This window comes from Salminus brasiliensis, chromosome 9 (genome assembly GCF_030463535.1).
Source record: "Salminus brasiliensis chromosome 9, fSalBra1.hap2, whole genome shotgun sequence".
In the NCBI taxonomy this organism is placed as follows: Eukaryota; Metazoa; Chordata; class Actinopteri; order Characiformes; family Bryconidae; genus Salminus; species Salminus brasiliensis.
The window spans coordinates 9,953,483-9,979,569 of NC_132886.1; the positions used below are offsets into that span (position 1 = coordinate 9,953,483).

The following is a 26,087-nucleotide window of genomic DNA, read 5'->3' on the forward strand; positions in this document are numbered from 1 at the left end:
AAGGAGTGCCAATGTTCCTGAAGGGATCAAGTTGCTTGAAGTCAGCTATAATATATATGTGTGTGTATATATGTTTTTGTGTGTGTGTGTGTGTGTGTGTGTGTGTTTTTACTATTATTTTTATTTTACAGTTACGGCAAAATTTCATGATGAATAGACCAGTAGAAACAGTTGAACTAATACTATATATTTAATTTACTTATGTATTTATTTATTTTTACTATATTAAAAGGACTAATGTTATTTATGACCTATGCTTTAAAACCTGTGTGTGTGTGTGTGTGTGTGTGTGTGTGTGTGTGTGTGTGTGTGTGTGTGTGTAGTATGTAGTGGAGCAGTTGCAGGTCCAGAAGCACCCAGTGGTGTGCACGTGTTCAGGAGCAGAGATTCAGGCTGTGCTCTCGGCTGTTCTTACTCGCATACAGAAGTTGTAAGTTTCTCTCCTTCAGACTCAACATTCCTTCACCTTTTACTTATTTACCCACCTCAGTGCTTCCCAGTCCTGGTCCTGGAATACTCCTGTCCTCCATATTTAAGTGCATACGGACAGAGTGCTAGTATGTGATTGTATTGTGAATGCAGCCCAGTTTATGGTACATGTTGAAAACACGCTAATAGACCTCTGTGATGTGAGGGAGCGATGTTTACATCTCTTAAATAAACCTTTCATTTTTCCAAACCCTCTCAGGAGCTCTTCTGGGCCATGTGTGTGATTTCAGGGGATTTCACAGCACACAATAAAAATGAAAATGGATTTGTGAGAAGCTCATTTACACACTACACACCAATCTCTCTCACTCTCTCTTTCCATGTAGCTGTAATTGTAACTCGTCCATGCCGCGGCCGGTGAAGGTTGCAGTGGTTGGAGCTCAGAGTTATCTTGGCGCTATCCTGCAGTTCTTCGTCAGTCAGCTTGCTAATAAAACGTCTGACTGGCTCAACCACATGCGCTTCCTCATAGTTCCTTTGGGTAAGCAGACACCACCCACAGGGGAAGTTTCGATTGGGTTTATGAGTCGAGTAATCTGAGACTGAACTTTGTACAGACATGATTAACATTATAGAGAAAATACAGGCCTTAGATAGAAATCCAGGCTGTGTAAGGTAATGTTGTCCATTTGTATCGGTAGTGGAGTGTCATGCAGTGTCAGAAACCACATAAGCATGTGTGACCGAGATTACTCAACAGCTGGACATTGGGGTTTTGGCCGTGATTTGTTTTTCTTTATTATTTTAGCTATTTTTAACTCCTCTTCCTCTGTCTTGTCCAGGTTCCCACCCTGTTGCTAAGCACCTGGGTGCCCTTGACAACCGATACAGTTCGGCCTTCCTGGATGGAGCATGGAGGGAACTGTTCAGCCGATCTGAACCGCCACAGTCAGGTACACACACACACACACACACACACACACACTGACACAATAGGTAATAATAGTGTATACACACACAAACTGTACACAAACGTTTCTCACTGCATACACTTCATTAATGTGAAGAGACAGTTGGTGAGACCAGGGTTTGGGAATCGGGCTGCACATGATGGGATAAATGCACGTACTGTATTACCATTGCTGCAGTCACAGCCCTGGCCAGATATAATGTTTTCTTTTCTAATGTTTTTCACATCCTCGACAGAGAACACAGTTACACAGTTCATTAGATAAATATATTGGGGGAAAAAAAATAATAAACACAAAAATAAATTGAAAAAAAATAAAAACATGAAAAGTTGGGGAAAAACATAAAATATATATGAAAAATAAATGACATATGAGAGTTACATTTAAAAACCGTAACAAAATTAAAATCACAAAAATAATAAAAACATTAAAATACATAAAAATAATGGAAAACATTAAAACATACTGGGAACATGATCATAAAAACATTTGGAAAAAATAAAAACAAAAACATATTTGGAGAAAACAACATATTGGGGAAAAACAAAAGCATCATGGAAAAATATAAAATCTACAAAACATTTCATTGCAAAATGTTTTGTTCTGTTACATTTAGCAAATCAATAAAAATTTACTTTTAGATATTTTTTCATATTAAGTAGAATAGGGAGGATCCAGAAACAATGGGAATGTTCATATCCCTTGCATTCACAGTGCAATATACTTAGAGCTTAAGCAGAGTACAGCTTAAAAACTGTCTATTAGAGCAGGGATGCTTTCATGGGATATTGTTGTAGATGGAGTGCTGTTAACTATGCAGGTCTACCATGCTTCAGAGAATGAATTATTTAAGGAATTTATGAGGATCGTCTTCTTGAATATGAATAAAAATGAATAGGTCAACAGTTATGATTGACAAGCATTAAAGGGGGTGGGTATGCTCGTATAGTAGACCAGAGCTGTTAATAATGTGGCTAACAGAGAGATTCTGCTTTGTGAAATACTACTCTGCTCTTTTCCAGTCCACCTTTGACTGGATGACTGAGGAGCTACTGAGTTTAACCTCACCCTCTCTCTCTCTCTCTCTCTCTCTCTCTCTCTCTCTCTCTCTCTCTCTCTCTCTCTCTCTCTCTCTCTCTCTCTCTCTCTCTCTCTCTCTCTCTCTCTCTCTCTCTCTCTCTCTCTCTCTCTCTCTAGATGTGTTGGACGTGGCTGGCCGTATAGCTCAGTACATCGGTGGAGCCACACTCACCCACCAGCTCCCCATAGCTGAAGCCATGCTGACCTGTAAACACAGGACGTGAGTGGCCCATCACCTATCCTCCTCTAACCTTACTGAGGCTTTACTGAACCTCTAATACAAACGCAGATCTACAGAGAGAGAGAGAGCTAGGTGTACATGGCCGTACATGTCACTTCAGAGAATCAACTTCCATTACTCCACAGCCCAGTGCTGGGGGGCTTTGTACCCCCCAAGCTTAGCATTGGGCATGGTGACCTTGGGCTCAGATGTGCCTGCCCCATAGTGTCTCATTCTATTGGCAATGCTTTTCTATGAAGGTGTAAAAAAAAAAAAAAAAAAAAAGAAAAGAAAGAAGAAAAAGTGTGTAGGCCTTGAACACCTGTGTATTATTGGTGACCTTATACTTTTGGACATATAGGTTACGTTTCACAAACAACTGTACAGTGTATATTGGGAAAAAGAATGAAAAGCTACAGAATTTACCTTAAAGTTCATCTTTTAAACCCTAGGGTTATTATTTAGTAATTATAATGTAGAGATTATTGTGAGTTATTTGGTAACCATTTGGTTTAGCATATCTTGTGGAGTCCCACAGGGTTCTATTTTGGGGCCCATCACAGCTTTATTATCATTATACTAATTCAAGCTTGTACAGTACAACCAAACACTCTTAGGCTAAGTCTCCGGTGCTGAAAAGGTACGAGATACAATAGTACAAGAAGAAGAATAGACAAATCGAGACAAGCTGCATAGACAATAAATACAAAGACAATACAATAAATACAATAAGGTTGTGTGATTAAGGTCCAAACTCAGTAGTAAAATGGAATAAATATGTGGAAAAGAGATTAATTAGGACAGTAACTGAAGTGTGGGCTTACATACAAGGGGACCTAGTCTTCTGCTAATTATCTAAAACCCCTGAAGGCATGAGGGACTAATTTCTAAAGAAAAATATTACACACACTTTTTTTATTTAATGGAAAACACAGATTCCAGACCTTTGATCCATGATTCCAAACTTTTGAACCGTAGTGCTCTACTACAGATATTTCATCACTAACTACAGCAAATGGATGGTCGATCAGCTTTATAGGCCATCAGATAACCTATAATGATAAACTGTGATTCTCAGTCTGTAAAAGCAGTTTTATGACGGTGATATTTTCTGACCTCTCTGTGGCAGGCGAGATGAAGACTCCTATCAGAAGTTTATCCCTTTCATTGGCGTGAGTGGCTTTTAGATTGGTCTTGTGATGTAATATAATGATTCAGCACTGATTTAGAGCTTGTAATTTACCTTGAAACGTTTCGCAGGTGGTGAAGGTGGGGTTGATTGAGCCGGGTCAGTCTTCTGCAGGTGAGTGTTCCCCCGATTGCTTTACTTGCTGTTGTTTTATGAATGTGTAAAGGACACCATATAACCGTAATGTTGTGCACTTCAGGTGATGGTGAAGAGGGTGTGCCTGTGAGTTTGGCCGTCCCCTCGACGTCTCCGCCCTCTCACGGATCACCTGGCAGTCTTAAAGAGACAGCCACGCCGCCTTCCTCTCCCTCTATGGGTGCAGTTTTAGCAGTACAAGGGTGAGTTGATTGAGTAAGCTCCAGACATCATGGTGACTTGATGGGGCGTGGTGACTTTTTGCCCCATAATTGGACATTAGTCTTTGTTAAAGGAATTTGTCTCTGGGGTGCCGAGTGAGATAGAGGTCTAATGCCCTCCCTCTAGGGCCCAGACGCCACGAGTTAGAATCTCGAGCCATGCCACTTTGAAATCACTGGCGGAGCTGGTGGGCAATGCCAAATTAGCAGCAGTTCAAAAAGAGGTGGTGGCTGCCTTTACATGTATTGAAGTAGACATTTGTCAAGTCTTCACCCTAACTCTTACAATATCAGGAGCATTGCTAGTGCTAGGGAGAGCTATGAACGGGTGGGTTAAATGGCAGTACTAAAAATGCTGTTGCTCTGCTGTCTAACCCATCTGTCCTCTCATCTGTCCCTGTTTCTCTGTCTGATTCAGAAGCCCCAGCATGTCTCACGGTGTGGACGCAATCGGCCTGCAGGTTGATTACTGGCTGGCATCTCTGGCGGAGAAGCGGCGCGAGGGCGAGCGGAGGGATACAGGCTGTAAAAACACACTGAAGAGCACCTTCAGGTCACTGCAGGTCAGCCGCCTGCCAGGAGGGGGTGCTAACGAGCCGCACGCACCCGTCAACACCATGTCCATGACTGTGGTCACCAAAGAGAAGAACAAGAAAGGTGAGGAATAAAAACAATGACAAAAATAAATAAAAACATTGTTTTTATTACATGTAGTTACAAATAATAATAATAATAATAATAATAAGCCTGAGGAAGTGGACGTATTCATCTGAATTCTACGTATTCATCTGTAGACATGAATCATACATTGCATGTAAATGTCCATAAGTAGTCAGTCCAGTCTTTTGACATCTATTGTACGTTAGTAGTTCAGCTCTCTCTTCTGTTTTCTGCAGTTCCAACCATCTTCCTGGGGAAGAAGCCCAAAGAGAAGGAGGTGGATTCTAAGAGTCAGGTGATTGAGGGCATCAGCAGACTCATCTGTTCAGCCAAGCAGCAGCAGACCATCCTGAAAGGTAATGCAGCACAGCGCTCAGATATGAGGGTCTCAAAGTGGCACCGAAAGACAATAAATCAATATCAAGGTCATATATCATTCAGTCCTATCAGTGTGGAAAAAATAACTGTACTTCTGGACTGTGGGTGCTGAAGAGTACAGTCTGCTCCGGGAGCTGATCCTCTGATGAAGTTTACTATTGACTCATTCATCTCATTCCTTCTCCCACTTTCAGGCTTATTTTCATTCTCTTTATTTCTTTCTTACTTTGTCTTTTTCCTTCTCTCTTGCCTTCCTCCCTTCCTTCCTGCTTGCCTTCCTTTCTTCTTGCCTGCTTTCCTGCTTAACTTAATTTCCTGCCTGCCTCCCTTCCCTTGCACTCTCTTTAATACCCTTTCTTCATGATTGTCGGTACACCCATGCGTATTTATAAGTGTATTAGAGTAGACTAGAGGAGGATGGGTCCTCTGTTGTGTGTCTTGGTCCCTCTCTAGATTTCTTCCTCCAGCGCTTTTCTTGCCACTGTGATCTTCAGCTTCCTCATTTGGGAGTCTATGTTTTATTGCTTTGCCTCTTTTAGTGTTATATTCTGTAAAGCTACTGTGCAACAACATCATACATTTGACATAACTTGACTTCTCCTCTCACGCTTGCTCTCTCTCTCTCTCTCTCTCTCTCTCTCTACAGTGTCGATTGATGGTGTGGAGTGGAACGATGTAAAGTTCTTCCAGCTTGCAGCTCAGTGGCCAACACATGTCAAGTACCTCCCAGTCGGACTGTTCGGCTACAGCAAACCGCCCTCCTAGGACCACCCACTCGCCCTCCAACACCACCCCTTCACCCTGCAGCCTTCGCCCTATTGCACACAGTCCCTGCCAATCAGAACGCTGGCCAAGTGTAGCACAGTTGTGAGGAGGGAATCGGCCCTAAACGTTCGTTTCCTCCTGCTGGGGGTAGGTGGCGATGCAGGGGTTTGCGTTGGAGGCTGAGATGTACTTTTTAATGGCGCTAGTCACTTTTATTTATTGAAAAAAAAAAAAAGGTCCCAGAGCACCACATTGTGGGGAAGAAGCACAAGCAAAACGGCAGACACCTTCAGTCTGCCAACAACGATCATATTCCCGTCTGACAGCATGACAAAAGCGGACATCCAAAAAAACGACCCTTAACGTGACCTTTTGACCTCATTGATGCAATGCTAACATAATTGGCCTCACCGTCAGAGTCGATACAACAGAATCAACCAGTTGTGCTGTTAGGCTCTGATCTGCATGTCTTAAACTACAGCACCCACAGCCCACTAGTAAAATTCGTGTTATTATGCAACTTATGTACTTGTGCATGTGTGGAGCCGTGCAGCTACAGTTAGCCACCTGCAGCTATGCCTTTTTCAGTTCAGTTCAGTCTGTAGAAGCTTGAGGAGGACACTGGGGTTTACTCATGGACTAATTTTGTGAGGTTTTCATTGTTTTGTACATTAGTTAAAGCGTTTGTGTCTTTATAGGAGCTTTCAGTTATTTAGTTCTTATATGAGTGCTTTGGAAAAGTGCCCTTTTTAGAAAATGTATGTAGCTCAATCAAAGGTTTTATTTCTCTCCTCATAAACCACATCTCCAAAGATCACACTGGCCAATCAGAATGTAAACACAGCTTATCGTCAAGCAGTCTCACACAAAGTCAGCAGCATGGTTTTAATCACAACGACCAACACTCCACAGACCTCGGTCGTCCCATAGGTGAGAATTCATAAGGGAATATGGTCACATGTGAACTCTGAAAGGGCTGAGGTAGATTAAGGTCGTCATATGGAAGGTAAAAGCCTGTGTAATTCACATTCGCATTACCAAAACGAGCAGGTCATCATTCTGTCAGTTGTTCTTTTGAGAATCTTCAGGACATTTTGGGCCGTTTCAAGCAGGGAGCTCTGGGCTGGAGCCCTACTGGTTGTTGGAAGCTATGCATTTACCCTACATTCGCTCTCTTACATACACATTTACACATTTTCTTCCGAAGAACAATGTTGATGAAGTCCATAAACAAATCTGGAAAAGAAAACACCGTTTAAAGCTATAGTTCATCTGTACAATGAAGGAGCTGCCGTTTGAACTATCCCTTTAAAGAAATATTCCACAAGTCTGTAGTTTAACATGTGATTCTGTTTCATGAGGATTCAGGCAGACGGAAGTTAAACATTCCCTAAGAACGAATCGCTAGGAATCATTCAGTGAATTGGCAGTTATTAGACATTTCTAGTTCTAGTTTGAATTCAGCGTATCAGGACTTAATATTTAATATTTAGACATTTTTAATTAAACAGTCATATCCGAAGCACATTGCTAATATACAATACCATCTAAAATACCATGGCTTTTTCTTTTTTTATTGGTTCCTCACACAAATAACATTTATGGCCAATGAATTTTAGAGGACAGATGTAATGTGTCTTTTTGGAGTCTAAAATAAATAAATAATTAGTTACCCCAGTCAAAACACACTCCTAAAAATCAAAACTGGGTCTTGAGCGATTCCATAGAAGAACCGTTTTTGGCTCCATAAGAAGCGATTTTAGTAAAAGAGACGTGAAGAAGAGTGAAAAACCTTTACATCCACCTCTTTAAACCTTTTAAAGGGTTCTTCGAATGCACATTACAGCCCTTTATAACACCTTTCATTTTGAGTGTAGGCTGACCACCATATCAGTGGTGTGGTGGGTACAGGCTAAACTAACTCTGGCCTGGAAATCAAAAAATGTTAATGTGGCTTAGCAACTATAAAATGAAGCAAACTTGGCTTTTTTAAGCAAAATGAAAGCAGCAGTAGTGTTGAAGATTGGGACTGATGCTTAAGAAACCTAAAAATGTTAACCTTTCCAAGCACAAGAAGGTTTCTTCATGACTTTTCAACACTGGGCATCACTGGGGACAGTAGATCTCCAGCTGGTTCTCAGGGTTCTTTGTTGGTCCATGTTTTTTTATGAACACACCTGTACCAGTGTTCTTAACCTGGTTTAGGAGTGTTGTGAGCTTGGATATAGCAAAAATATCAAAGGTCTGGGGGTCCGTGGGGACCAGTTGGAGAAACACTGATTTAGAAAGTTTGTGTAAAATTGATCTTTCCATGAGATTTAACTTTTAACTTTTTTAGACTCCTCCAGAGGTTTTAAACACTTCTTTTTCATGGAGATAGTTTCCACTCCAAGCAGCCTTTAGTACGCACTCTTAACAATAAAGGTGCTGCTAGTGGTTCTTTGAGTGAGACCATAGAAGAACCAGATTGTTGTAGTTTAAAGAACCTTTAAAACCTTTACTTTTAAGGGTGTGTGTTTCCTCAAAGCTGGTCAAGAATCACATATTAAACTGTGGAACATCTTTTTGTTTGTTTATATGAGCAGATTGGGGATCAGGTCACCACTCCTAATCGGAGACTTTTAACAGGAAGAGCAGAGAGCTGATGCTGATCTTCAGTCAGAGTGTTGGAGCTCCAGTCTCCCTTTACCTGCTAAGCTGCTACGTGGTCGTTGTAGTCAGAGGCAGTTTTACTAAAGTGATGTTCTATTTTGTCTAGGACGTGTGTGAGGTGTATTCGTCGGTGTTAAGGTGACAAAAAAATGTAGTGTATGAACTGTGGTTATGAAAAAAAACAAAAACAAACGAACAATATCTATGAACTAATGTCGTGCCACTGTAAGAGTGACGAGTGTTGGTTTTCGTATGTCGGTTTGTGTGAGCATGTGCGTTACTTTCAGACTTTTTGTGGTGTAAATTCTGAACAGTATGCCGACCCTGTATCAACACACACACACACACACACTTACATGAGATTGCATCGTTGCTGGCTGACCACTTAAATGCAGATAATTCATTGTTTAAGGTAGTGCAGGAAAATGACACCGTGTGTTTTATGGGGGGGGGGGATTATGGGGTTTGTGTCAATGCATTGCATTCGAACCACTGAAAGCTTTTGAAATTGAGTCTAAGTCAGGGTAAATTTTGTGTGGCAAAAGTATTACTACAGAGTTTGTGTTACCGTTCAAAAGGGTCAATTAAAATGTGTGTGTGTTAGATATTTTTCCTGGTAGTCATTAAGCAGCAGTGTGGGTTTTTTTTAATGCTGCCTTATCATTCTTAGTTTTCTTTTTTTACTTTTCTTTTTTTCTATATTTTAGCAGGTTTTGCACAAAGCCCACGCAGCTTGCCAATGCCCAGACTTGCTACTAAATGATTCATTGCACAGCACCTGTTACCACCTCCCACTGACGTAATAACTCGCCAAATACAGCCAGCACATGGCCCAAAATATCAGTTGCATGATTCAGATTGCTCAGTACTTTTCATAAAAATAACAATAAGCCATGATTCAGTTACAGACCCTCAGATTATTCTTCCTGTGTGAATTTCCATAAATGACTGTTTATAATGTGACTGCCCAATGGCATGTAGATCTAATACAAGCCAGATAATCAGAATAACAAAGTACAATTGTCTGAAAAGGAAGGAACCATCTTATAATAGTCTTACATTAAAATCTCTTCTGGGCAATATTTGATTTATTAACTTTTTTTTTTTTTTTTGGGGGGGGGGGTGGTCAAGGCTGATAGTCTGAACTTCAGCAGACGCTCTGCCAGGCTCCAGCTGCTTGGTCCCTTTGGGATCTTTGCTCAGATCTTGAGTCAGACCAGGCCATCAATAATTCTGTCTTGTCTGGGAGCCTGTTATGAACCCTTCAGGCTGAATTTGACCCATGATCATCTCAGAAAAGACCATCATGGTGATCTCCACAGTGGTGGAGAAAATGACCACATCAAATATGAAATGTGCAAAAAAATTAAAAACAATAATAAATCAACCTATCTTAATCTGGACTGAGCAGGGAGATGCAGAGATACCTTACAATAAGCTTCTCTGAGTATATTGTGGATATAAGTCCACTGTCCAACTGCATGTTTTGTTAGAGTGTAAAGGGTGTAAAATCAGTCCTGGTTAATTGGCCTTAGTGCAGTACAGTCTATCAAATGCTGCATAAATATCATTTATCCTTATCATTTTTAATAACATTTTAAATGCACCACCACTTTTTTTGGTCCAATTTTTAGATATCAAAATAATGACATATCTTGTATTGTGCAGATTTCATATCGCCTGCCCGTACCTTAATCTGAACCTATTTGTTACTGAAGTATCTGCCTTTTTAATACAGTATATCTGTGTCGTCACACAAAACCTTCTCAATCTCAGTCTTTTACTTTTTATTTGCATTATATGAACCTGGCAGTTGCTCTGCTGCAAACACCTCACAACATTAAACACTTTTTAAATTGTGTGGTAAAAGTGATCTTGGGTGTTGCAGATGAGCTTCTTTGAGTATTTAGAGGTGTTACTTATCTTGGTCAAATATAACACAGGCCCATCTTTAATCATATACATCACAAATACAGTACCGGGGGCTTTGAATGGCTCAGCGGTCTAATGTGCTCCCACTAGGACCTGGGGGTCTCTTGACTTTGAATCCCGAGAGATTCCACTTTGCCATCAGTGGCTGGAGTCCAAGAGAGCACAATTGGGTGGGTAGATGGCGCCCTCTCTCCCTTCATGTGTCTTAAGTGATGTTGGCTGGAACAGGCGTCAGCTGGTGTGGCCGTGCTGGGTACCGGCGCTTTCCTCTGAGCGTGTCGGCTGCCCGGCAGTGCTGCATGGGTGGCAGTTTGAAAGAAGGTGGTGGCTGGCTTTGCGTTTTTCGGGTGAGACGTGTGTTGAGTCCTTACCCTCCTAGAGTCGGGTGCATTGCTAGTGCTTGGGGGAGCACAGGTGGGTTAATTGGCAGCACCAATTGGGAGATAAAGGCTAAAAAATTCAATTAATAAAAAATAAAAGTACAGTACTGAATTACGGGATGTGTATATCGTGCAGCGCTGGTGTGAATGATTCACATGTTGGAAGCTGAGATTCTTTGTGCAAAATCCTTTCCATAGAATTGTCCGTTTGCTTGTAATGCATAACCCCTCTGTTTAGTATGATCCAGCGCAGCCGTGTTGACCCAGATTTTTATAAATGACCCGATGTTGTTCAGCTTTTCTTTCTCTCTTTGTTTAAACGTATGGAAAATGTGATAAGTGGGGTTGTTTGTCACGACAAAGGGAACCGAGGGGACGTTAGACGACAGAAAATGTCACTGCCAAAATGTCTCAGCTGTTACATTTGACATCAGACGGAGGCCGTCGGTCAGTGTTGTTGTGGGTGTAATCGGGATTGTCAAGCATGGCCACTTCCTCTACTGTTACCTGTTACAATGCAAAAACATCTTAGCAGAGACGGATATGCATTTCATTCCATTTCCAACCGCAACGCGGTCTCGTTTTGTGCCGTCTTTGCCGGCGCTGCCGCCTTCTGGTGGTCTGAATGTTGACAGTGTGTGTTTATCTCTCTCTGTGTCTCTGTGTCTCTGTCTCTCTCTCTGTCTCTGTCTCTGTGCTGTTCTCAAGTCTGTTATGATGCCTGGCTTGTGTCTGGCCTTGGCCCAGTAATCGTAATCTGTGTTTCGTGTGATGTGACCGTTAGGTTTTCCTTATTGAACAAAACAGTGGAATTCCGAGCACACTGATCAGATATGAGGCATTTGTACATCCCAGATTGTCTGTTTCCCACTCCACCTGAAAGGCCTGATTTACTAAAGTCAGCAGAATCTGGACTGCAGCCGCGGATCTGACTGATGGGGCTTTTTCTTTTCTTTTTCTATGATATTTAGGGGCAAATAATTCTGATAACTGATGATATCGGACAGTATTAGACATTTTAAACAGTTTAGACTGTGAACTACGACCGTCTGTTACAGATTGTCCAATTTCTTAAACCTAAACAGCAAAACCTCAAAATATTTGAATAAGTAAGAAAGTCTTGTAGCTCTAAAGGTGCTACCTAGAACGCTTGGCTATGTTCCGTTAATTAACTCAGCTGATTTCCTCTGACTGGTTATGAGAAGATCATAAATGACACAAACAAAAAGTTCAGATTTTTGAAGAGATCGATAAAACTGCAGGTCCAAGTCAGTATTGTCTGATATTATCGACCACCCGGTCTGTCCATCTGGCCTCCATGAAGAGTGACATTTCTCATAATCCCAGAACTTGCTTTAGTAAATCAGGCCTTTATGAGAGTCTTTCTATTGGAGTCTCATGTTAATATTGAGAGAACATGTTTCTTGAATTCCACAAGCTTTGGTTTTTGCGCTCAACATTTTGATTAAAGCTAAAACCCCAAGGCCCAGCTGATCGGTGTGGTAGAATAGCACTCTTTCATATTTGGCACAAAGCCTGTTGCTACGGAGGGAGAGGCCGAGCTTGTGGATGAAAAGAGTATTTTTGCACATGCACTTGTTTGTTTTAGCAGTCTTTAGCCGTTTGCCTTTTGCCTATAAAAAAGAATCAACAACGCTTGTACATATCTTAAGAAGTGCTTGTAATATGAACCTAAGTTCTTTTATTGTTATTTTTTTTTATTCAACATGTTTTGTAGTACTGCTTTTTCATGATTCAGTTGTCTTTGGGGTAATGTGTGGGATATAAACTGAAAGTGCTCATTTTTTTTTTTTTTTAATAAACACACTTTATTTGTACTCCGCCTTCAGCGTCCTCTTCATGTTTTCACAGGAACTGTGTCACGTCTGCTTTGGGATATAATTTGATGTTCATCTGAAAAGCGCAGTTATTATTTCTTTGTAATATTATCTCAGTACAATCTCTAACAAGCTCAGTTCCTAGAGCTGGAACTCAGCAAAATATCCAGTTTACCCTTTTCCATCACCACAGTGGTTTGAATGACCCTGATAGAAAGTAGATCAGAAAAGTCCAAGGTAAATGTAATTTTTCTGAATGAAAATATATATATTTATTCATTATTTTGATGCTAAATCTTCTGGTCTAAAGGAAAAACATGTGCAGAGTGCCGGGCTATTGATAACAGGGTTGTGGGTTCGATTCCCGGGCTCGGCAAGCTGCCACTGTTGGGCCCTTGAGCAAGGCCCTTTACCCTCTCTGCTACCGGGGCGCTGGAGTTGGCTGCCCACCGCTCTGGGTGTGTGTGTACTCACTGCCCCTAGTTCACTAGTGTGTGTGTGTGTGTGTGTGTGTGTGTGTGTGTTCACTACCACAGATGGGTTAAATTAACTGTACATTTCGCTGTACAGTGACAAATACATGCACCTTGACCTTACAACTGCACAGTTTAATAATGCAGGGGTGCCCAATCCTGGGCCTGGAGCTCAACCACCATGCAGGGCTTCAGCATAACATTAGCACCACCTGCCTAATAATGATCTGACCATTCGAGGAGTGGGCTCAGCAAGACCTCTGGAGGAGGTCATTCTGTAAGTTGTGAGGTTGGGCCTCCATGGATCACATCAATAAACTTGGTAAACAGGTGCTCATGACCTTGTCGCTGGTTCACTGGTTGTCCTTCCTCAGACCACTTTTGGTAGGCACATCAAAAGCACACTGACCACTGCACACCGGGGGGCACCTCACAAGGGACCCAGTCATCTAGCCATCGCAATTTGGTTCTTGTTGAAGTGGCTCAGACCCCTACTTGCTTATTTATCCTGCATTTAACACCTTCATCACCTCCAAGAACTGACTGTTCACCTGCTGTCTAATATATCCCACCCCTTGACAGATTTTTGTATCAATTAAGATAGATAATCAATGCTGGTACCTGGTAGATACTAATGTTATGGTTGATTGGTGCATAGCCAGGAGTAAATTTCCCATTAAATTAAGCTATTAAATTAAGCTACTATTGCTACTGAATGAAATATCTGTATTCTGGCAATCCCTACATTATAATTTAGCATTAAATAAGCGGTTTAATAGCAGAGCAGTAGCAAACCGTTACATTTTAACGAAACACGGTGGTCGCGCTCCAATACGCGTACTTGTGTCCTAACGAGGCCGCTTAGTTAGCCAGTCGAATCTAAGCATCGAATGCACTCGCTCGGCGTTCTAGGCAGGGCACAAGGGTGTATATTGGAGCACAGTCGTTGCGCGCATGCTCCCTCGGCCGTCCTTGGCGGTTGGTTATATAGCTAGCTAGGCACACAGACGCACACAGCTAGCGCTCTGGCAGGGAGACGCGTCTGGGCCGGCCACTGTAAACTGAAGCTAGCTAGTTAATATCAGAAAACAGACGAAGATGGATGGATGGACGGACTGGAGATGTATAGCTAGTGCTAGCGAGCTGATTTAGCTATAGCTACTACCTACCTTTCGTGTCCTGAACGAACCGGCACTGCAGAGTCGGATACATTTTGCCAGCGGACGAGCGGTACGTCCGTTAGCCGTTATCGTTTAGCCTGCTTAGCTGCGATGCTTCAGTCGGAATTTGTTTTCTTTCACCTCAGAAATATTTAATATTGTGTTTGGAGGGTTTATATTTTTTCGGAAAGCAGCAAAATACGCCCGGAACTGATTAGCTATCTGTGTCCGCGAAGAAGGTAAGATGGGGCTACATCGCTACAACAGACCTGTCCCGTTTAATGTCACAGAATAATTAAGCCAGGTCGTTTAAGCCTGTCATTTCAGGCGGTTTATTGCTCTATCTCGTCTATTTTATACGTGTTGTTTAATCCTACATCGCTGAATGACTGACAGGGATGCAAGCGGGGCATCCCGGCCGGGCTTTTGTCCAAATACAGTGACGAAGACTAGCGGTAGGTTAGCTCCCAGGCTAAAAACACTAGCTGGCTCGAAAGTGATCGCATCCTCCCGGTGTCAAGCGTTTCATCCCGATGATACAAGAGCTGGGGGGGCTGTAATACTCCTGACTAAACCAGAACCTTAAACAGCTTAAAGGTCGGGCTGTATTTCGTTGAATTCGCGATGCGCCATTCACATGTGTTGGTGTTGAGGCTGAGCTCGGACGCAACGCATTCACACCCCTGTATAACGTTAACCCACACTAACCAAGGCTGGGATTGAAGCTTGCTGAGCTCAACAAACTGCTTAAACACGTTCCTCTCAACTACAGGATGTCCACTCTAATGATGGTTGATTTAGCTTGCTTTTTTGTCAGCTTTATGGTTGATTTTGTATTACTGCCGTTCCACCTTAAAATTTCGTGTTGAGTGCATGGTAAAGCTGCGCCGGCGCCTGTGCGTAACTGCTGCAGGATTTAAGGTGGAACGGATAATTTGACAGAAAGGCCGAATCAAGCTTAGTAAAGTCTTGGGTTCAAATAGGGTTTGTTTTATTTTCTGTTTTTTTCATGAATTGTGTCTCTGTGGTGTCCTGACGGTCACCTTTAGCTGCTTCTATATATTTTAGCTAACCCTATATCCTCTCCATTAGTTGTTGTTGTTGTTATTAAAAGATGCTCAGAGCCCTGAAGTTTACTTCGTGTATGGGACTGTAAAGCCAAGTGAGCTGCCCTGTTCAGCATCTTGCTCCATCTGATGGAGGTAACAGGCTCTCTCCTCTTGCTGCATTGCAGTGAATACACGGGGTGGGGGTGGAGGAGGTTTTAACAGTGCGCCACCTGGTGCCTGAAAGGTGAAACTCGAATGCCAGTGACTGATTTCTGATCTTTCTGGCATCCAGAGACCAGGTTATATAACACTTCCATCAGTATCAGAGCTGGTTCTTGGTAGTGTTTCCATTATTGCTGGATATTTTTAGGGGATAGTGGTTAGTACACAGGGCTATTGAATACAGGGTTGTGGGTTTGATACCCAAGCAGCCACTGTTGGGCTCTTGAGCGAGGCCTTAACCTCTCTGCTCCAGGGATATGGTAGCATGGCTGCCACTGTTAGGCTCTTGAGTCCCTTACTTTCTTTGCTCCAGGGGCTTTCTGCAATATGCAAAGAGAGGAATTTCTTGGTACTGTCAGAACTAGTGGCAAATGATCAGGCATTAAAGCTCACACAACTACATGTACTTTTTTCTCCGTTGTTTACACTAGGATGAGGTCAGTGATGCCCCCTGGAAACTGGCATCTTCACGTCCCATTGGCATGAATTTGTGCACTGGACTGCTGTTTGTCTTTGGTGGAAAACAAAGCAGCTGACAATCCACCTTCCCTTTAATTTTTAACCCAGTACAAGGAAACAGCTTCCTTGAAATGTGTGTTTCTTGAATGACGCACTTCGAATCCTTCTTAGGAATATTTCATAAGCTGCAGAATAGTAGGGGCAGCAGTACACACGTTTTGAAGTTTGATATGTAATGGTGTTCATAATTGTGGTTTTTGTATAGTACAAATGTGCAATACATTCGAAATTAGACTGGCATCTGAGTTTTAATCAATAGCAGTGACTTCCATGAAGGATAGTCAATGAGAGGTTCTTGAGGGAGGTCAATACACTGTTATGAATGTTTAATAGTTCCAATTTTCCTGTGCTATTTCTTACTAGATTTGCTCTTATGGACAAGGAATTTGTCTTGGTGAAATCACAGCTTACAGAAATTGACAGTTGTCGCTGTCCAATGCAGCTACAGGGTTTAAACCATGGAGAAAACAAAAATCAGACCAAAATGGTACCTGTTTTTCATTGGACAGCAGGGACATACAGGATATTTACAACGATGTAGCTTTATTTGTTAGGATAAGATTGTCAAAGATGCAGATGCTCAAGTAGGAATAGATCATTGAATCCGAGCTTGCACTGGACCATGCATTGTCTTGCAGTGTAGTCCTGAAACTGCTTAATTTTTTTACATTTTAACAGAACTGACTGAGCAGCAGCAGCAGCAGGCCTTCATGACTAACTAATACAAACAGTCTCATTAAAGGTTGTTGTGTAACAGATTCAGGCTCAAATGTCCAGGGTTCAGCCACGTTGTGCTCCGTCGCATCCGTGTGCATGATGCAGTGCGCTCGGTGCTGACCAAGAGGTCATAGATCTGCTGAGTGGCTTTTTAGGTGTCCTGAAGAGGAGCTGTTGGCACTCAAGGGCAATAAGCGGTCAGAGGAGATCGATGGTAATGTAGCACGGTCACTAATGGAGTTCTCCTGGCGTTCAGTAATGCTGTTTCGCTGTGTGAAAGCGTTGGTCTGGAAACTGTCTTTCTTCTGACGTTTTACATTTAATATGAGTACAGCTAGGATTGGCACGCCCACCCTCAGGCTTGATGCGTATGGGCTGAGATTAGAGGATGAGTCTTTGTGTTCATTTTGAAGTGATATTCCTCAGAGGACCACTGAATCCAGTTCTGGGAAGCGTGGGCCTCAAAGCAGAAATGCGTTTAGCTTCTTTGGTTTTGCAGAGGAGCTGTCAAACTAATATCATAGCCATGACTGTTTGGGGTTAGGAGAAAATTGTCTTGGAGTCTTGGAAATGCACATAAACACAAGTGTAAAACTATCTGCTTCTTGCTAGTAAGCTACAATAATAATCTTCCTACTCCCTCTGTGTCCTCTTAGCTGTTTGTGACTGGGCGCTGACTGTTCCCAGACGATGTCCACCATGGTGTACCCAAGGGAGGAGGCTCTGGAGAGACTCACTCAGGATGAGATTGTGCTGAACACGAAGGCAGTGATGCAGGGTCTGGAGACACTTCGAGGAGAACATGCGCAGCTCCTCAACTCCTTGCTGGACTGTGCCCAGCCCCCTGCCGCACAAGAGAAATCCGGCCTGCTCCGAAAGAGCCTGGAGGCTATCGAGCTGGGCCTGGGAGAGGCACAGGTAACCACACAGCTGACACACACACATAACTAAGAACTATCTGTCTATGGGGTAGGATTATCAGGATGACACAAGAGGAAGCGTTTATCCCTCTTTTGTTGGAGTAACTATCTCTGTCCAGGGAAGGCTTTCTACTGCTGTGAGGATTTGATTACATTCAGCGACAAGGGCGTTAGTGAGGTCAGAATGTTGGGTGATCACCAGCCCACCTCATCCCAATAGAATTGGGTGGAATACAAATAATTCCAGAGAATACCGCTCCACAGCTCAATTCTGGGAGGCTTTATACCTCTCTAGCCCATGCCTGGCATTAGGCATGATGCCAATAGGTTCATGGTTATCTGCTCCAGAGAATCCTATTGTATTGGCTGTGTGTGTGCATTTGCATGTCTATGTCAGCCGTGTGTGCAAATTAGTGTAGCTGAATGCAGAATTCATTAGAAGGGGGTGTCCACAAAAACTAGGACATAGTGCATGTTCCTTATGTGGCAGAAGTCCACTTCACACTAATGAGGGGAGTCAGAACATCGATATATTGAAGTATTGTGAAATTATGTATCAATATGTTGAGCTGGAATAACGTTAAGTGGATCTGTGCCCCGCAGGTGATCATTGCCCTGTCTGGTCATCTGAGCGCTGTAGAGTCGGAGAAGCAGAAGCTGCGGGCGCAGGTGCGCAGGCTATGCCAGGAGAACCAGTGGCTGCGGGATGAGCTGGCCAACACACAGCACAAGCTGCAGAAGAGTGAGCAGAATGTGGCACAGCTAGAGGAGGAGAAAAAACACCTGGAGTTCATGAACCAGATCCGTAAGTTTGACGACGACGCCTCTCCGTCTGAGGAGAAGCCTGGAGAAAAGGAGAAGGACAACCTGGACGACTTGTTCCCCAACGATGACGACCAGGGACCAGGTAAGAAGAAGAGACGATCTGTTCAGTGTAGGTCTTTATATTTGTAGGTCTTTATATAAGTCTGAGCATTTGTTTACATCAAGGAATGGGAGAAGTAAGTGTCTTAAGCTTGGACCTCACAGTGATTCAGTTCGATTATGACTCTAAGAAATCTATAAGAAGTCTGAAATTTCAATTATTGAATAAACTATGTACACAGTAGTGCATTGTAGACAGGAAGTATAGTACCAAGCTTTCCCCATGTAGTTAGCTCTGTATTTTAATAAACAATATCTACTTTTTTGAATATTATAGTTTAACTGTCAATCTAAAATCAGTGCAGTTGAATCATGCAGTGTAAAGTTAGTTAAAGTGAGCCTGTTTTCTGCTCTCTGCCTGGTCCAGCCCAGCCTAGTGGCGAAGTGGCAGCGCAGCAGGGAGGCTACGAGATCCCGGCCCGGCTCAGAACTCTACACAACCTGGTGATTCAGTATGCCTCTCAAGGCCGATATGAGGTAGCTGTGCCGCTCTGTAAGCAGGCTCTGGAAGACCTGGAGAAAACCTCAGGCCATGACCACCCAGACGTCGCCACCATGCTCAACATTCTTGCCCTCGTCTACAGGTCAGTGCAGTATGGAGACGATTTCAGGTGGTAAATTTCAGAATGCACCAAATGTTTTCAGTAGAGAAGGGCCTCTTTGACCAAAAAGAATAAAAGGACATTGAAGACTGACTCTGACTGATTCTGACTTTATGGGCCAGTGTGTGGTGATCTACAGGATTACAGCCGTGTCTTTCTTTGTAGGGATCAGAATAAGTACAAAGAGGCGGCTCACCTGCTGAATGACGCCCTAGCAATCCGTGAGAAGACACTGGGGAAGGACCACCCTGCTGTGGCTGCCACCCTCAACAACCTGGCTGTCCTGTACGGCAAACGTGGCAAATACAAGGAGGCTGAACCTCTTTGCAAGAGGGCGCTGGAGATTAGAGAGAAGGTATAGGGGTTTTCAAGAAAGGTCATAACTCCTGTATGTATACCAGCAAATGAGCTATACGTACATTTGTATGTGTGTGATTTTGCAGGTTCTGGGGAAGTACCATCCAGATGTGGCTAAACAGCTGAACAACCTGGCACTGCTGTGTCAGAACCAGGGCAAGTATGAAGAGGTGGAGTACTACTACCGCAGAGCCCTGGAGATCTATGAGAGCAAGCTGGGGGCTGATGACCCCAATGTGGCCAAGACCAAGAACAATCTGGTGAGGGCAGTACTCCAGTTCCAGTAATATAAGCTGATGTGATTTCAGCTTGGATGGTCATTTTGAGCAAATAAATATTTAAATTGACTACAGTAAATGTTGTTTTGCAGAATGATCACAGTACATAATAAATCCAAATAAGACTATGATTTGTTATATCTGGGAATGGTGACCAATTAAGCCCATACTGCGTTTCCTTTTGACTCTTTCAGGCAACATGTTACCTGAAACAGGGCAAGTTTAAGGATGCAGAGGCTCTATACAAGGAGATCCTGACACGTGCACATGAGAAACAGTTTGGATCCGTTAACAGTAAGCATACTCTCTTTTGACTTCACCTAAAACAGAAATAAGCTAGTAGAAGAAATACTTGGAAATGGTTCACAGGAGGATTGTGGCTCTAGACTAGTCATGCCTGGCTTGCCTCGCACGGATGAGCTTAGACATTCTTTTGGCCACATGACAAACCTTTAAGCCACTCAAACATTTACTCGCAGCAAAGATCCGACCTGTAATTGACTTGATTAGCAAGCATGTACTTATTTAAACACACAAGCTCATTATAGTAAGAACATGGGCTTGTATAGAGAAGAGCTAAATCCTGTGTTTAGCAAATTTGCCTACTAATACTACGTATTAACCATTAGATAGTGTGCTCTGTTTACATATATTATAATGTGGATTAAATGCAAATGAATTAGCACATCAAAATTGCCATTTGTTCCTTCCTTTCTGTAGATGACAACAAGCCCATCTGGATGCATGCAGAGGAGAGAGAGGAGAGCAAGGTATGTGCAAAGACCACCCATCACTTGAAGCCTGTTGATTGTAATAAATCCAATACTAAGACCAATTCTGCTTTATGCAATATACCAACTAGACAATATGACCCTCTTTCATGTTGGAACAGGGTAAGAAGAAGGAATCTGGTCCCTATGGCGAGTATGGCAGTTGGTACAAAGCCTGCAAGGTGGACAGGTGAGTGCAGCACACAGAGAAACAACTACTTTAGGCTCCAGTGCACTTTTACTCCACTGCCACAAATACACTGATTTGACCCCCCATTCATGGACAGTTGTACATATGCATATTTTGGCAAGCTAAGTGATACAGAATTGACATCTGAGGCATGTGGGCTGAGGAGCTAGAGTAATATTCTGGGATTTTGCTCAAATTTGTCATGGGTTACACAGCATTACACAGGTCTGGCGAAAGGTCTTGTGCAGCTTCAAAGTTACAAAGTGCGTTAGCAGCGTTCTGACCCGAGTGGCAATGACTGGGAGACTATTCTCCCAATTCCAGGCAGTGGAATATTAAAATTATTTTGAAGCTGTTAATTGGAGGTACTATTGCTAGCACCAGTACCTGTTATGTCACTTTCCTGTCTTACATATTAGATAATGTGTGGTGTTTCCCCCTCTCTGTTCTGTGCAGCCCCACAGTCACAAATACTCTGAAGAGCCTGGGGGCGCTTTACCGCAGACAGGGCAAGTTAGAGGCTGCAGAGACTCTAGAGGAATGTGCTACAAAGAATCGCAAACAGGTAATTTAATGTAGCTTTTTTTTGGCACAGTTAGTGACACAGTTTAGTTAAATACTTTACATTTTTCTACTGTTTTTGTTTTTGGAAAAAATGAAAGTGTTCCATGCTTGCTCTCGGTCTCTATAGGGCATAGATGCAATTAATCAGAGTAAAGTAGTGGAATTGCTGAAGGATGGCGTCCCTGGTGGAGACAGACGGCAGAATCGAGATGGCTTGAATGGTCCTGGGGGTCAACGGGGGGACAACGAGGGAGATGAGGCTGAATGGAACGGGGTTGGTCCTTGAACCGTTTCTATGTAGTCTGTCCGCATGTATTTCTCTGTGTGTAGTAGATATTTAGACTCTGCAAATGCTCTGTGACTCAAATCTAAAATATTAGCTAGAGGAACTAGTATACAGTTGTCCCTTTCTTGTCTAATTGGCCAAGACAAAGTTTACGTCTTCAGTCTTGCAGTTTGCTATGAGACTAATAAAACGTAATAAGTGATGGTAGCTTATACCCTAATAATTATTGCTGTGTAAACTGCACTTTATGTAAAATGCATTCAGCTACACCCAAGTCGCACCTATTGCTGATACAGTTGTGTAAGTGTACATATTGCTTGTCTAGTTCATGTAGGGAAATATTGCCAATAGAATAGGACAGATAGACATGAACATATTGGTACCATGCCTGGCATGGGCTAGAAGGCTAGAAGGCCTGCCGCCATTGAGCTGTGTAGTAGTGGAAGTGTGTTCTCTGGAATGATGGTGTTCAATCCAGTACTTTGGAGATGAGGTGTGATGATCATTCAGCCTCTTATGGTCTTATTGCTGAATACAATTAAATCCTCACAGCAATGCTCCAAAATCTAATAGATGGCCTTACCTGGACAATAGACAGTTACTCCAACAAAAGCAGGGTGCTAAACATGCTGTATCTGCTGGATCTCCTCTTTAGGACGGGAATGGTTCTCTACGTCGGAGCGGCTCCTTCGGAAAGATCCGGGATGCTCTGAGGCGTAGCAGTGAGATGCTGGTGAAGAAGCTGCAGGGCAGTGGACCACAGGAACCACGCAACCCAGGGTGAGCCAGGAGAAAAAAATAGCCAGAAGAGTATATATGCCTATGTTGTTTAGAGATACTGACTGAAAGATCTTTGTTTGCACTTAAGAATGAAGAGGGCAAGCTCTCTCAATTTCCTCAACAAGAGTGCAGAGGAGACCTCACAGGTATGCAGAAACGCACACAGACACAATACCAAGCATGTGTACATATGTTGCCTGTGTTGCGAAAAAACCTTGTATCTACAAAATCAATGTAAATGTAAAGTCAATGTAAATTTATTTAATATAAGTAATTTCTGTTGGTCCATTTGTGACCTTTTGACACAGCGTAAACAACTGCCAGAGTGAGAAACTTCAAAAATGGGGATACAAGATTACAAGCTTAGCAGTGGCAAAATATGAACACTATATTTGCATAAATTTATTGAGCATGCTTTTCTGTCTCCTTCATGGTAGGAATATTAAAATGCATGCTCTCAATGTGAAGAATGTTGTTTAAATTGCAATTGTAATTATTAATTCTATATAAATTACATTAAACAAATGGTATGACAGTTCTTAGATGGAGAATTTGTGCTTTTGTGTGTATAGTGGTGTTTTTGGTTTTTGTTTGTTTGTTTTTTTGGGGGGGTTAATTGGTTAACACAACAATAATAAAAAAAAACTGATCAAATTTATTAAAAGTAAGTAACTAGGGATTTCCTGAGGAGTCATTTCCTAAGTAACTGTAATCATGAGGCCAGTGATTTACACCTGTACAACCCATTATACATTATTTTGTTGCATATTTCTAATCTGACTCCTATTACATTTTCAGGAAGCAAACAGTGGCCTATCAGAATGTAGAGGACTGAGTGCCAGCAACGTGGACCTTTCAAGGCGCAGCTCCCTGATTGGATAGAGAGTGAGGTTGGAGGGTTGGGCTCTGAAAAGGGGAGGACCCAAGAGGAGAGGCTGTTTGCCTTGTGGAATATAATCACAACCCATCACCAAGTCATTCTTCTTCAAAACATGTTCATAGGAACACATTTAAAAGCAAAAGCATCTTTAGTTTGACATAGCTGGTGTGCTACCAAAAAGCTGTGTGCTTCGCTGTAAAATGACGCTAACGTCGATCAAATTATTAACACACACAATCAGATAGAGGTGTAGTTTCCTGCGCGCGGGTTAAGCCGAGTCCACAGCTGAACTGAACTGCACCGCTGGTGGTGATTGTCCATTGTATATTCCTTTCAGTGTTAGACCAGGCTCTAATCTGTTGATACAGGTTAATGCAATACAGCATGCTGCTTACTCTACACAGGATGTCTGTCTGCACTGGAGACACCTAGTAGCATCTCAGTCATGGCATGGATGAAAATTTAAAAAGAAAAAAAAAATTAGAATAGCTCATCCTATAACAACAAATCATACAAGAAGCATACTGTATGTAATTAATTCTAATCGTTTTACCTTAATGATTAGCTGTGATCAGCTATGTTATTTAGGGAGGGAGAACTCTAAATGAGTGTGTGCACTTCAGTAATAGCATGGATGCAGTGAATGCTAACGCCACACACACACACTCTCAGATCACAACACAATAGAGCGGTACGTAAACACTTTGAGAAGCAGAACAAAAAGATCTTCTTTTTTTAAAATGTGAGTAAAATGCCTCCACTTTAAAATGCAAAGAACGGGAAAAGTACGCAAAAAAAAACAACAGTAGTGATGACTGGTAAAACCTCACTTTTTGCCTTCTGATTTTCTTTTTTATGTATATACCGGTTTAAATTATTTATTGTGTTTTTGTTTTTTTTCTTCTTCTTTGTAAATAGCACACAGGGGTTTTGTTTACACTGTAGAAAGTGGGTGGATCTCATTGGACGTGACTGGAAAGCTGATGGTGGTGTTACATTTTCAAAATGCTGTTTTGTTTTGGCTGTGAAAGGCAGGTTAGAAGATGGAAACTGGACGAAAGGCATGTTGTGTTTACCTGTTGCTTTTGATGTTCTTATCCTTTGACTCCTTGGTACTAGCTAATGTCCCAAATCATGTTATAAAACTGGACTTTGTGTATAAATGTGTGTCTCTTTTATTTGGGATCCACGGTTTACCCAGCTTGTTGTACCTCCAGATTAGTTGACTTTATGTACTGCTGAAGGATCGGTCCAGTCACTTGGTTACAGTCGGTTAAATCTCCATGGTTACTGATTTATTAAAGTTGTTTTTTTTGTTTTATTTATACGAATGATGTATTTTACACTTATTTGGACTTGATATTGAGTTGAATCCACAGCCATCCAGCCAAATTTGGCAAGTCTTAAAAACGGGGCCAATCAAGCATTTGCTCTGGTGTTTATTTGGCTTGTGATTTGTGATGTGGCTCGCCGTGGTAAAGTGCTCCTGCCAGGTCACTTGAGTACAGACTAAACTGAATGTCTTAGTAGTCGTTAGGCCACGTCTGAGGAAGTTCATACTTCATTTAATTTAAATGACACTTCTCTTGCACTGCACTCATTAAAATGATCACTACATATGATCGATAGAAGTCCCATGTTGTACCTAGCCATACTGTAACTCTGTACAGCAGGGGGCAAGCTTTATAGACGAATGTTAATGTTGCTGCGCCTTCCTAGAATATGGCAAAAGGTGATGAGGGTAGTAGGGAGGTTTATTTGGAAGGACCTGTGAATGTGTTAAGAGTGGAAGTTAATGTGCTGTTGGCTGTTGAAGGACCAGGAACGGTAGAAGAGAGGACCAGCTAGGAGAAGTAGGAACCATTGTTGACTGTAGAAACTTGCTGCATTTGGTTTTCACACAAATATGCTCACGTATGTGGAAGAGCCTCTTGCTTTGTAGCTGTTGGGGTCTTGGCTCAGGTGAGTCTGTAGAATAACGTCTGTATTTACGCATCAGTGGTGAAAAGCAGCTTTAGCCCTTCCCACTCCCCCACTCAGCCCACTGAACTGTATCTCGCTGTGTTCAGTTGTCAGTGTAACGCCGTTTCGCTCAGCATGGCCTTGCGGCACTCTGCAGTTTCCCCAATTTCCTTTAACGCGTTTGATTCATCAAACTCTCCAGGAGTCGAGGTCACGTTACAGGAAAATCACTACACTCTGCAGGGTGGGAGGCTGGCTTTTTATGAAGGCCAATAAAGGTACAACCTCACCCTGTTCTGAGAACTGCTTTGCTTACCCAGCTTCAAGTGTTCATCATTATCACACACTTCACAACACTAGTATCGGATCGGATCACCTGCGATGTTCAGCTCCCCCCAGAATGTGGCCATGCAGGTTTTCTGTGCTTTTTTTGGGGGCGGGGGGTTAAAGAGGAGGTCGGAACTGATGTGCTCTTCTTTAAAGATGGATTTCGGTTGTGATTGGGCCAACTTCCTGTATATTTCATATAAAAGGTTCAAAAGTAATAAAGAAAAAAGCTTCACTTTTCAAGCCAAATTTATGTG

General features: G+C 42.4%; 2 protein-coding genes across 4 annotated transcripts in view; both read left to right on the top strand.

The window, feature by feature from the left end:
• LOC140562004 (phosphofurin acidic cluster sorting protein 1-like) overlaps positions 1–8,899 on the top strand; it is a 64,350-nt gene extending 55,451 nt beyond the window's left edge. For both annotated transcript variants that reach the window (XM_072687349.1, XM_072687350.1), the window contains exons 15-24: positions 324–430; positions 816–970; positions 1,272–1,382; positions 2,598–2,700; positions 3,830–3,872; positions 3,961–4,003; positions 4,089–4,227; positions 4,664–4,902; positions 5,142–5,261; positions 5,930–8,899. In XM_072687349.1, the coding sequence (XP_072543450.1) occupies positions 324–430; positions 816–970; positions 1,272–1,382; positions 2,598–2,700; positions 3,830–3,872; positions 3,961–4,003; positions 4,089–4,227; positions 4,664–4,902; positions 5,142–5,261; positions 5,930–6,048 (1,179 nt within the window). In that variant the 3' untranslated portion in view covers positions 6,049–8,899. The remainder of the gene's footprint in view (positions 1–323; positions 431–815; positions 971–1,271; positions 1,383–2,597; positions 2,701–3,829; positions 3,873–3,960; positions 4,004–4,088; positions 4,228–4,663; positions 4,903–5,141; positions 5,262–5,929) is intronic.
• Positions 8,900–14,299: 5,400 nt separating this feature from the next.
• Positions 14,300–24,704, top strand: klc2 (kinesin light chain 2). Of its 2 annotated transcripts, none has more exons than XM_072687351.1 (14): positions 14,300–14,722; positions 17,647–17,908; positions 18,514–18,817; positions 19,202–19,418; positions 19,602–19,791; positions 19,880–20,053; positions 20,266–20,365; positions 20,792–20,841; positions 20,964–21,031; positions 21,488–21,596; positions 21,723–21,869; positions 22,537–22,661; positions 22,750–22,807; positions 23,460–24,704. In XM_072687351.1, exons 2-14 carry the CDS (start codon positions 17,681–17,683, stop codon positions 23,541–23,543), a joined length of 1,854 nt encoding a protein of 617 aa, XP_072543452.1. In that variant the 5' UTR covers positions 14,300–14,722; positions 17,647–17,680; the 3' UTR covers positions 23,544–24,704. The 2 variants fall into 2 exon arrangements, with proteins under 2 accessions (XP_072543452.1, XP_072543453.1); XM_072687352.1 differs by having other exon boundaries at positions 14,300–14,553.
• Positions 24,705–26,087: the final 1,383 nt, after the last annotated feature.